Source organism: Physeter macrocephalus, chromosome 2, assembly GCF_002837175.3.
Source record: "Physeter macrocephalus isolate SW-GA chromosome 2, ASM283717v5, whole genome shotgun sequence".
Taxonomy (NCBI): domain Eukaryota; kingdom Metazoa; phylum Chordata; class Mammalia; order Artiodactyla; family Physeteridae; genus Physeter; species Physeter macrocephalus.
Genome location: NC_041215.1, coordinates 100,172,643 through 100,185,749, shown reverse-complemented (window position 1 = coordinate 100,185,749; position 13,107 = coordinate 100,172,643). Strand labels below are relative to the sequence as shown.

Genomic DNA, 13,107 nt, shown 5'->3' with positions numbered 1-13,107 from the left:
CTGCATCCGCAGGCGGACTCTCAACCACTGCGCCACCAGGGAAGCCCCAGAATACCTATTCTTGATGAAGGATTTCTGGAATATGAAAGATAGATTTTCTTTAGCAGTAATGTATCAATACTTACCTGTGTTATTGAAAAGAACAGATTTAGAGTAAATCAAGACTGGGCCAGGTAATCCTGGGCATATGATCACCATAACACTTAAAAAAAAAAAACCTGCCAGAAAAAGAAAAGAGGTTTGATTATTACTTGCACTGATTGCAATTAATTGATCGATAAGTTGGTTGATTGATAAGAACTGAGCGTTCACATACAATTTTCTTATTCTGTTGCCAAATGGCAGTAACGTTCCCCTCGGCTCATCCCAATATTTTTCACTTCTAACACCTCAAGCACTTAACCAAACAAAACATGTCAAGCTCTAAGGAGTGTTATTTTAACAAAATTCCACAAAGAAATTCAGTTCATAATCAGTTGATCATTCATCCAACCATGGAGTGTTTATTTCTTTACTAGGAAGAGAAGACAAGAAACAACCAAGAGGATTGGGAAAGGGAGTTTTGGATTAGAGAAGCGATGATCAAAATGGACATTTTAAATCACATCAAAGGACAAGAAAACTTTACACCCTTTAGGGTTCATTTAAAGGGGCTCTGGGGCTTCCCTGGTGGCGCAGTGGTTGAGAGTCCGCCTGCCGATGCAGGGGACACGTGTTCGTGCCCCGGTCTGGGAAGATCCCACATGCCGCAGAGCGGCTGGGCCCGTGAGCCATGGCCGCTGAGCCTGCGCGTCTGGAGCACAACAGGAGAGGAGGCCACAACAGTGAGAGGCCCGCATACCGCAAAAAAATAAAAAATAAAAAATAAAGGGGCTCTGTCTACTGTTAACTGTTGCCAACTTGCCTTACTTCTTGTGAGTCCACATGCAGCAGCTTCCCAGGTGAGATCGTTCTGTGCATTATCATGGGACTGCTATGAAATAGGTCCATTTGCCCTTTCCTAATCTACTTTTGTTTCAGATAGAAGATCAGATCCATTTACTGCATATTTTCCCTATAAGACCAAAACAAAACAACAACTCAAACACAGAAAAGGATCCCTTTCCCCTTAGACCCACTGAACCCCAGAGGGCGAATAAAGATGCCTGAAGACGAAGCTCTTTCAGCCTAATCCCACCGGTTTAGTATTTCTCAACACTTCGGACTACTCTCATTCTTAGCTCTGCTAGTTCTATCAGTGTGTTTCAGTATTTTCACTGCTACTGTGGCCTCTGTTTCCCAAGCTCTACTTTCTGCCTCCAGTGAACCCCTTCCTCCCACCTCCCCCTATAATTTTCCTTCGCCATCCCTTTGAGTGATCAGGCTGTGCTCATCTCTGTATCCTCAGGGTTTAGCACAGGCTTAGCACATAATTAGAGGTTATGAGACCCTTCTTCCCTTAACAGAAAGTGGGATGCTCACCCAAGATCTTCAACGACTGAAAGTAGAAAACAGTTTTAGTACTATAATTCATCTGTTAGAATGTAGTTATGATAGGTATAATCCCTTATATGTTCTTGTACTTACTTCCACTCTATATTTTTACAGTGATTTTTACCTCTTCAAAGCACCTTTACATCCTTTGTTCCACTGGATTTCAATCCCACATGCCTGTGAAGAAATCAGGGCAGTTGCTATTATCGTGTCTTATAGTTGAGCAAATTGAGGCAGAGAGTAAATGACTTTCTTTGTCTCTGTCCATGAGCTGTGACTAGAATCCTCACCATAGTTCTGTATGAACTGGAGTATAAATATCTTTTCTGAACAAAATTACTCAGAAAGGATATTTATATTTCAGATCATAGATATGTATATACATATACAAAATATATATTTTAAAACAATACTATATATATTGAATAAACATATAAAATATATAATCAAAAATAGAATAAACAGATGTATATATAAGCATGGACTTGTATAAATGTTACACATACATACATATAAACATGTATAAGTAAACATATACATGTAAATAAGTATGTATGTAGTTTCTTATAGACATGTAGCAGTCTAGAGGGATGTTCCTGTTTGCCTTATGTGTTTTAAATAGCCCCTAATAGTCATGTGCATATTATTCAGACTTGAAAAAGCTGTGGTTCTAAAGGTTGTTTGCTGGTTACTGATGAGAGAACTCTTCCTTACACTTAATTTACTTTGGTAGATGCTTTTTGCAAAGATCAGTTGAACTTGGCACTTTATTACACATCTCATTGAGTGGAGAGGAGGAAGATGGAAGGACATAATTAATTATAAGACCAGCCTTAAGACTCCTGTGCTTGAAGAGCTGTCCAACCCCAGGGAGTTGCTTGGTGCCTGGGGCTGGAGTGGGTTCCTTCACCTAATTACCACTGCTTGCCCTAATGACGTTTTGCTGCTTTCCTTTAGCAGGGTGAGGAGCATTTCTGGTGCTCTAAATAAAGAATCAGGATGTGGCCTCTTATTTTAATGGGCGGAAGGAGAAGGAAGGGTGACAGGACATACACCTATTTAGAGGACAGTTAATGAAATGATTTATCTGACAGAATTATCCCACAATAATTTGTCCCCAAAGAGACTTATTAGGGAGTATGACTTGAAAGTTCGTTACCATCGCCATCACAGAAGCTAGTGTGGTCTCTGGCCTCTAGGCTAGTAATGGTTTTTGTGAAAACATATCAGCAACATGGAGCCAAATGCAGAAAACAGATGCCTTGCTAATTGTACGTAAGACTCCAAGGAAGGGTCAGCCACAGGCTAAACTGTGAGTCAGCTAACGTTTGTCTCTGACACCCTCCAACTTCTTTTATTAGTCTCCTTCTCTGCTTCCATGGTATCATTTTCTTATTCTCTCGTGCTCTCTAATTGCCCAGAGCCCCTGCATGGGCCTGCCTGCTTCTGTGCTCTGAACCTCATAATTTCTCACAGCCATCAAACCTCCTCTCATTTAGACTGTCAGGTTGAAATGTGACCTCAAAATATTTTCTACTCAGGTGTACTAAGGACCTAGTACACTAATATTTGAGGACTGTTTAATGTGGCTGGCTTTCCTTCCCTCCCTCCCTTCCTTCCATTTTGATAGAGGAAAAATATTTTAATGCAAAGCAAGAAGAATATAATGACAGCGAATCAATCAGAATAACGGTAGAAAAAGTTACTTTATGTAGTTTAGGTTATACATCAATAACGGTGACCAAAAAATCTCAGTGGCTTAAGCCAGCAAAGGTTTGTTTCTCATTCCACATTGGGTCGTCAGGGTTCTCTGATCCTGTAGTCCTTCAGAGACCCAGGAGCCCAGACTGGGAAGCAGCCACCATTTCAAACATGGCCGGTTGCTGTGATCACTGTACCAAAGAAAAGAAAGCTCTGGAGGGACTCCCATCGGCAATAAATGCTTTGACCTGGACATGACACATCCTGAGGGACCCTGGAAAGACAGGAGCATTGTTGACTGTCCTCATACTCATTTATCTTTTATCCTCAATAACCAGCACAGTAAATGTTTATTAAAGTGAAATGATTTCCAGCGATTCTGGTTTCTTTGGGGTTTGCCTCGGTCTGTCTAAAAGGAAATAAGTAACAGAACCCATGAAGTAAAGCCTGATGGCCTCCAGACTTAGTCTGGTGTCCCTGGGACACTAAAGACAAGAGGAATCCAAAACCCTTTGATTCTACGTGAGAAGAATAGCATTCCAGGAGAGATCATTCACGGTTGGTCAATTTCATGAATATCACATTCCTTCTGATGACTTAAGGAAATAGCTCTATACAGTTACTCCATTTCTACTGCTTGGCACATGGTATTGTGCATTGAATATTTGTTGCCTGACTCATACGCAGACAGCCCATGGTCCTTTTTTGGACTCTTTAAGTATCATGAGATACTTTTACAAAACAATCACTTTTTTGTATGTGCTGGTATAATGGAGTTTTATTAAATGTGTATTTCAATCATGTAAATTTAGCCATATATATGTATATATGTCTGTGTGTGTGTGGGTGGGTGGGTACACACACACAGGAAAAAGAGAGGGAGAAAGAAAAAAAAAAATACTGAGTTATACAGTCCAGGTAGTTCTGCCTGCCATTCCATTTACTGAGATTATGCCTCCAAGCAGGAGTGAGATGAAAAACTCCAGTCTACTCTGGTCTCAGCTGAATATGACTCTCAGTGAGAGCAACTCAGCCCATTGCATGTACTTCTAATATTCAAATATATGGCCAAGCATTTTTTCATACAACTTGGCTGCTAAATGTACGCCAGCTGCTTCATTGGCACTCACCCAAAGAGCCAATGATCTAGTCCTGTGCTGGAGGAAACACTGGCTGTATTGGGGCTCACTGTGAGGTGGTATGTGTGTCTCCAGCATGGTGTGATTTCGACTGTGTGGGTTTTGCCTAAAACCCAGTTTAGGATCTTACATCACCTGTAGAATGAGGCTCGACAGCATTCTCATTCCTTAGAAAACTAGAATCATTAGTGAAGACTCCCTGATTTTCTGTAGTCTATTTTATTTTGATCAAAATTATTTTGCTTTGTCTGCTGTTTCCATGTGTGGGTCTAGAGTTACATTGAAGCCTGTACACTATCCAAAGATTAAATATGCCCATGGGAGTATATATATTGTTTCTGCATGTCCCAAAGCAGATTAACATTGTTTTTCCATCCTCTCCAGAGTGCCTACCGCATGTTTACAAACAACACGTGTTTGAAGCACATGATCACCAAAGTCCGGCGGGACACCCACCACTTTGAACGCTACCAGCATAACCGGGACCTTGTGGGATTCCTCAACATGTTTGCAAACAAACAACTGGAGCTGCCGAGGGGCTGGGAAATGAAACATGATCATCAGGGCAAGGTAACTTGCGGGAGTTGCCATGGGGAAGCCTCCGTGTGACTGTGGGCTGCTTGTGGCCTTGGCACTGGGCCCTACCCTTCAAGTGAGGGCTGAAAGCCCTGCGTGACCTGGTTCAAGGGAAACCTGGACAAGCAGGTTGTTTGATACCATAAACCATTGCTACACTCTTCTGAAGTAGTGTATGCAGTGGATGGCTATGAGGGCACTTGTTGGGCAAAACACTCACTTCCCCTGGATTTTCTTTGAATTGTAATCTCTCACCATTTTCTACCGATTAGAGAAAAGGTTTCTTAGGCAACAACACTTCCTCCTCCTAGCTATACAGCTTGTGTTGTGGGTAGTTGAATACAAGTTGTGGCATTGTTTGGAGAAGGTGGCTAGGAGGTTGCTAAGCAACAGCGCAAGGTGTGTCTGTGACACTGTCAGGGTTTGGGCCTCAGTCTTGTTGATACAGAACCCCGGTTTTGTTAGCACATTAAAACAAGATCCACAGATTGATGAATTTATGATGAGAAATACGTAACTCTCACACAGGCCGGGTAACCACATCTGTACTTCCTTCTTCGACGGATGAACCAGAAAGCTGGCTTGTAATCAGGAGGTTGTTATAGAAGTAAGAAATCAGAATGAGAAAGTTAGTAATTCTTATAAGGTGTTTCTCAGCTAAGATTTTATTTATTAACTCTCGTTCAGCACCTACTATGAGCCATGAACTGTTTAAGCCCTTTATATGTTTAAGCTCTTCTCAACAACTCTGTAAGGCAGTACTGTTATTATTATTGCTATTTACATATAAAGGGTCCCAGGTCCAGAATGGTTCAGTGACTTGCCCAGTGTCACAGAGTTGAACAGTGTCTGAGCTGGGCTGTAACCCAGGCAGTCTGGTTCAAGGGTCCATGCTCTTAACCACCCCATTATGCTCTTCAAGTACTGAGTAACCAACCTCAGTTTCCCTATCTCTAAAAAGGCTTGAAATATGTGACTTGTAGGGTGGGGAGGATTAAATTGACAAGATATTTACAATACCTATGCTTGACTTTTTCATTCAACAAATATTTATTGAGCACCTGTGCAAAACAGCTAAGCCAGCTACTCCATGGAACTGCCATTCTGATGGAAAGAGATGTGCAATGGACAGATAAGTAAATACATAGCATGCCAAGAGCTGATTAAAGCTATGATTTAAAAGAAAGCAGGAGATGGGGTCTAGAGAAAGGCAGGAGTGGAGGGTTATTTTATACAGGGTGGCTGGGGAAGGCCTCACAGATAAGGCTCTACATGCACACAGACTTGAACAAAGTGAGAAGTAAACCATATCAGGGAAGAGCATTCAATGTGGAATGTGGAAAGTACTCAATAAATGCCGTTCTCCCCCAAAGTACCCTCTGGCAATAATACCACAGTAGCATCTTACTCATCCTGAACTCAGCTTCCAGCAATCTTATCTAAGAACTTATAAGCAGTCAAACTAGATATTACAAAGTACATGTATGTATTTTAACGCATGGGAGGAACCCTCAGACTTTCATTGAAACTATTGACTTGATTTCTGTAAATTTTTTTTAGTAAACCTCTAATTCCCAGCCTAGAGGAGATTAGAAGTGGCAAGCAGGAAGTAGAATAGATGAAAGAGAATGGATTTGTGATTAGGTCCCTGGACCACAGATAGAATGGCGTTGTATCAGCGTCAGGTGGGCATGGCAGGGAAGTCTTTCCAGGACACTAGGAACTGCAAGCAGGGACCCTTGGCACTTCCTGTGCTCTCTCCTTCCAGAGGAGGATGTCGCTTTGCTGGTGCTGATTATGGGTCAACAGCCTGAGAGCCCAGTGTTTGTAAACATTCTACTAAATGGAAGGGCACAGGTGGTCCAAGAAAGGACTTTGGAAAATATTGATGGTATTATACCTGCATATAAAAGAGCATTAGCAGACGAAGAATTCAGCTCTGTTCTCAACTCTGACAATATTTTACCTCGTGTCATGAGGAGCTATACTCATTAGAGAACCATAGGTCCAGGGAAACCCAAGTTGAGATAATACTGCATGTATTTCTGCTCTATATAGAGACTTAACTTGCTAAGTCATTTTGTATCCTTAGCTAAAGGGAATCGGGAACTTATCATGCAGACGTGGAAGGGGAGGTTCCTTTCTTGCCAGTCACAACTTGCCAGACACGCTTCAGGAGGGAGCTTCTTATTAATAACACCTGAACCTCGAGAAAAGTTTAAGTTAAACTTACAATACTATTTAAGATGAGTTACGATGTATTCTTAAGAACAAATTCATAGCTTTTATAAAGTTTTGATAGTTAAACAGAGGTAAACATTATCTCGGCTGTGTGGGTAACATAACCATCCATCTTATTCCCTGAGGGTTTGGATTCATTTGGGGTTTCAGCCTGAAGTTGTAAGCATTGTAAAGAGCCCTGGATGTGGGCTGGTAGATAGCTGACCTCACAGTCTGTTGGTGGCTTTGCATTTGAATGCTGTGTGGCATGAAAGATGTGGAAGGACCCCTGGCCTTGTGGACAAAATGGATGATCAGACAGGCCTGAAAGATGATCACTTTAGCCTGATTCTTCTGCTTTGTGCATTCGGACTTTAATAAGATTTTTAGCTAAGCTGGGTACCTTAATGAAAGCAGATATATCTCCCTGTGATTCTCCCCTGTCCTTCCTGTACAAATGATTGGCTTCCAATGAACTAACATAGCTTAAAAGAACATTTGGGAAAGGTTCTTGCCATGGCTGTGCTGCTTTTTTTTTTTTTTTTTTTGCGGTACGCGGGCCTCTCACTGTTGTGGCCTCTCCCGCTGCGGAGCACAGGCTCAGCGGCCATGGCTTTTGCGGTACGCGGGCCTCTCACTGTTGTGGCCTCTCCCGCTGCGGAGCACAGGCTCAGCGGCCATGGCTCACGGGCCCAGCCGCTCCGTGGCATGTGGGATCCTCCTGGACCGGGGCACGAACCCGTGTCCCCTGCATCGGCAGGCAGACTCTCAACCACTGCGCCACCAGGGAAGCCCTGGCTGTGCTGCTTTTGACTGTACTTTAAAAGTCATGGCTCCCATCCTCCAGGCAGTTAATAGATTTTCTTCCAGCCTGAAATTTTAGCTCCCCTTTTTAATGAATAGCTTTACCTCCAGAACATTTAAAGGGAGTAAACTTTTTGCCCCATTTAATATAACATCGAAAGCTATTAAATACTATGAGTTTTTTTTTTTCCCCTCAGTGATGATTGATTTCTAGAATTGACATGGAACAGGATGGCCAAATCCTCACCTGCATGAAAAGAAATGGTTCTTAAGAGGAACATTGTCAAACTTAGCTGCTCAGGCTTATGAAATTTGGCTCCATGTTGTATTCTCAAGTGCAATGTCTTCCTTTTGTGTTTTCATTTGTTTTGCCATTCAGCACACTTCTGAATGCCTACTATGTACATGCCACTGTGATAACAATGATACAAGCTAACAGTGTAGCATTATGTAGTATGTAGCGTTGGCTGTGTGCTACACATGTTATAAGCACTTAGATTAACTCCTTTCCTACTCACAGCAGCCTTGTACATAACTGCTATTTTTATCCATATTTTCTAGAAGAGGAAACTGAAGCATAGCATGGCAAATTTACCAAGGTCCTATAATTAGTACATGATAGAATTGGATTTGACTCAAGACATCCAGCTCCAAAGTCTGTGCTTTTACCCTGCCTCTCCCCAGTGAGGAGGGTGAATGCATATCTTCTAGCAATTACAGTGACGGTAGTAAAAGGTGCTCTGGGAGCTTGTGGTAGGGTCTCCTACCATAGTTGACGGGGTGGGGGCTTTTAGACACATCATCGAAAGGCAGCATATTGGGTGGGTTGCTCTTGTCTCTACAGGCATAAGGGACTCCCCATAGAGTCTCCCTTGCACTGTTTCATGACAGCTATCCCCATCTGTCTCATGGTATAGTTGTTAACTTATTTTATCTTCCCAAGCAGATGATCCCCTTCTTGAGAGTTCTTCTGTTTATTGTTTAATTACCCCCTCTTCAACCCCAGTGCCATTCATATAGAAGATTCTCAAAACAAGTTTGATGAATGAATGAAACTTGTCACCTGTAGATTCCTGGTTATTCAGTGATGTCTGCTTTGGACAAATGAAGAAGCTTCCAGGCTCTCTCCTCATTGCCACTCCCTCCTCCTCCTGTGCTTTCACCAGAAGTAGCTCCTAAGATCCACCTGATTTGGCCTCTCTTAATGCATATGTTGTCTCGGATTTTTCGTATTACATGTTTGAACAAGGTAGTGATTATGCTTGTACCACACTTTAGCTGTCTTCAGTTTTGGAAGAGACTTTTTTTTTGTAATTACTTAAGGCCAAAGGTTTAAATTGGGTGAGATTTCACAGGAGTCTATACTGATAGGCTTTTTTTTTTTTTTTGAGAGTTCTAGAGTGAAAAATGTCCTTGACTTACATAAAAGAAGTAAAATATTTTTTTTAATTGACTATTAGTTAAAGAGTAAGAACAGAATATCAGGCCTTACTAGGTAAGATGAGGATGATGATGATAATAACGGTGACAATGGTGATAATGATGATACCTGCATTTATTAAGCTTATACCATGTGCCAGGCACTGTACTAGGTACTTTTTCATGAATTATCTTATTTAGACCTCATGGAAGTTTATGAGGTGGGTATTATTATTATTATCTACATTTTATTGAAATTTAGAGATGTTAAATAATGTGTATATTAGCAAGTAAGTGAGGAATTCAGGATTCTAACTCTAGAAGTATGACTCTTTAACTGCTACACTCTATTGGGAGAGATTGTCTTTGGAAATGAGAGATATTTTATCATTCCAGGGAAGAAGAGTTCCAATCCAGGTACTGGGATTACTGGTATCCTTCAAGCCTGAGTCATACATATAGGTTTTGATTAGATCATAGGTAGTTTACTAGAGGACACCTCACCAGAAACACATACATGACTTCATGCTTAAGTACCATAGAGTCCTTATGCTAGGGACGCATAGAATAATGGAAAGAAATGGAATTCACATATATTGATGACTTATTAGATACCAGGTTCTATGATAGGATATTATATTAGCTCATTTAACTTTCACAATAATCCTATGGAATAGGTTTTGCTATAGATGAAGAAACCAATGCTCAAAGAGGTTAAGTGTGCAAGTAAACTCTTGTATACAGATCCATGTCTTTCTGTATCCAAATCCTGTAATAATTTTCCTGTGCAAGGTTAGTCTAGACCTCACTGGCCACTAGCCATCTAACTGACTTGGGAAACATCATTTAAATTTCCTAGGTCTGACATTCTTTATCTCTACAAGTGAATAGAATAGGTTGATCATCGTTTGATGTGTTTATTGGTCATTTGTATATCTTCTTTGGAAAATGTTTATACAAAGAGTTGCCACATGATCCAGCAATTCCACAGTTAGGTATATACCCAAGAGAAATGAAAATGTGCTTCCAAACAAAAACTTGTGCAAAACTGTTCACAGTAGCGTTGTTCAAAATAGCCAGAGTGTAGAAACAACCCAAATGTCCGTCAACTGATAAATGAATAAATGAATGTGGTAGATACATACAGTGGAATACTGTTTAACAATACAAAGGAATGAAATACTGATCCAGTATGGTAAACCTTGAAAATATTTGCTAAGTTAAAGAAACTGGTCACAAAATATCACATATTATACTATTCCATTTATATGAAATGTCCAGAATATGCAAATCTATAGAGATAGAAAGTAGATTCGTGGTTTCCTTGGGTTGGAGATGAGATGGGGAGTGAATGCGAATAGGTATGTGGTTTCATTTGGAGAAGAGAATGTTCTAAAATTATATTATGGTGATAGTTGCACAATCCTGTATATATACTAAAAACAGTGGATTATATACTTTAAAGGGGTGAATTGTATAGTGTCTGAGTTATATCTCAGTAAAGCTGTTTAAAAAATTAATAGGTTGGATTAGAGGAAGACTAAGTTTCCCTTTTTACCTCCTAGATTTTATAGATCTTTGATTCTTCAGTCTTAAAGATTAGATGATACAGTTCCAAACTGGGTTTGACATCAAATACGTAATGCTTTTCTTTCTACTTTTAATTACATTTGGAAAGGTATCTTGTTCAGAATTCCACACTACGTTTTAATCACTATTTTGTTCCATTACTTGATTTCCTTAATCATTTTGATTTTGGGAATTAACCCACATTTTATTTTATGCAGGACAGTCCTCATGAGACTGTGATCAACATCTCCGTGTACATATTTGTTGTACCTAAGGTCTAGGATTTTCAACTAACATACAGGACACATTTTGACTTGCCTTACTTGAAACAAAACATATAAGCAAAGAAAGTAGGCCAGTAGAGAAAGAAAATCTCTTCTTACTTCTTACTGCAGTAATTCTTAAACTTTTGTACACTCTCAGGACTGTGAAAATCAAGGGTAATTTGGGATCTGAGTTACATTGTTGATATAAACTTTTTATATTTATGCAAGAAATATGTATCAGTAGTATTAAAATTTGACTTGGTTAAAATGCTTCTGGTTCTTGGCTAGGTTTGATCATTAGGCTGTGCTCATGGGGATAATATATCTGGTAGATGAATATGAGTTTTAATAGGGAAAACCAAATGTTACTTAACCTAGGAGTGTTTTTTCTTTCTTCATTTAAAAAAATTCTTTCCTTCTTTGCTCCTTTCTTTCTTCTTTCTTTCCTCCCTCCCTCCCTCCCTTCCTTCCTTCTCATTTTTAATTTGGAGGATTTGAGGAAATTATGCTGCTGTGGATCAGGATTCCTGGATCCATCGCTGTCTTTCTGATCTAACTTCTACAAACCTCAGTTTTCTCTAAAGTGAGGTCTAGTAACCTGTCCTGTCTAACTCCTTGGGCTGTGGTTGGCATCCACTTAGATGATCACAGGATTACAAATGGAAGAAAAACAATTAGGATTATAATTAAACAATTTCTTCAGTAATTGACTTATTATTACCTAGAGTGTAGAAGATAAAAGCAGTACAATTACAAGCCTCTAGAGGTTTATGACTTAGTTTGGGGAAAGCAAAATATGGATTATTCAAACACCTACAAAATAAAATGGACCACACAGCACACTAAGCCAGGAATGCTACTCACTTGGTTATTCCTACCCAGCTCTCCAAAATCTTGATTTGAATGGTTAGGTAGAAGCAAGACTCTACAGTAAGTAGAACAATAACTAAAGAATTTCATCAGTTTACACTTTTATAAAAATGATAAAGATTCGTTATTGATGGTTAAATCCTTACTCTAATGGGAAATACACAATGACATAAAAGATACACTGAAGAATTAGTGTCAGTGTCCCATTCTTCCTCTTAACAAACAGCTGATCTCCCTTAACTGAGGTGGTCCAACAGAATAATTTTGTCACAACAGGGTTCCTTTTGTTGTTCTTGTTCTTTTTGTCCATGTTGTTCTTGACCACTGCCTGGTAGTCTGCCCTTGAGTGTTTGCTTCTGCCTGAAACCTGTATAACAACCTAGAGCATTTTGTTTCTCTGCTATGAGTGCTCTGTTTATTGTGGTCTCTCTGGTAGATTTGTTCTCTTGCTAGATTAGTGGTCTTATACCCTGGTGGTTACAATCTCCATAAGCTATGGTCATGAAGATAGTGTTTTAAAAACATCCTTAGCCAGATAAGTAACTTTCTTTTTAGAACTGGAACTGAAGTCAGATCCACACATTTGCACAGAATCATGCACTTCCTGTGTAAAGCTACTAAGCACCCCTTGCCCAGTCCATTTTACCCCTAATGCCTCTTATTTGGATTATAAAAGAACAGAATGTGCATCATGCACTAGTATAGGTACAGAAAGACTTATTTCTGGCATGGGATACCTGGAGAGTTTTCATAGTAAAGATTGGATTTGAACTGAACCCTGAATGATGAGTAGGATTTTGATAAAATTCGATTGTGGAGAAGAGAAAATTTGGAATGGGAAAGGAAGGAAAACACCCAAAGTAAAGACATGGAAAAAGGAACACACTGGGTGGGTATGTTTGGTCCCTTTGAAGAAGTAATGGGTTTCCTTTGCTTTGCAAAAGCTTTTAAGTTTCATTACGTCCCATTTGTTTATTTTTGTTTTTATTTCCATTTCTCTAGGAAGTGGGTCAAAAAGGATCTTGCTGTGATTTATGTTATAGAGTATTCTGCCTATGTTTTCCTCTAAG

General features: G+C 39.9%; 1 protein-coding gene across 8 annotated transcripts in view; it reads left to right on the top strand.

Annotated features, from left to right (window-relative positions):
* The window catches only part of HECW2 (HECT, C2 and WW domain containing E3 ubiquitin protein ligase 2), a 410,406-nt gene that overhangs the window by 287,466 nt on the left and 109,833 nt on the right, over positions 1-13,107 (top strand). For all 8 annotated transcript variants that reach the window (XM_055089204.1, XM_028480351.2, XM_024115624.2 and 5 more), the window contains one exon: positions 4,698-4,883. In XM_055089204.1, coding sequence (XP_054945179.1) covers positions 4,698-4,883 — 186 coding nt within the window. The remainder of the gene's footprint in view (positions 1-4,697; positions 4,884-13,107) is intronic.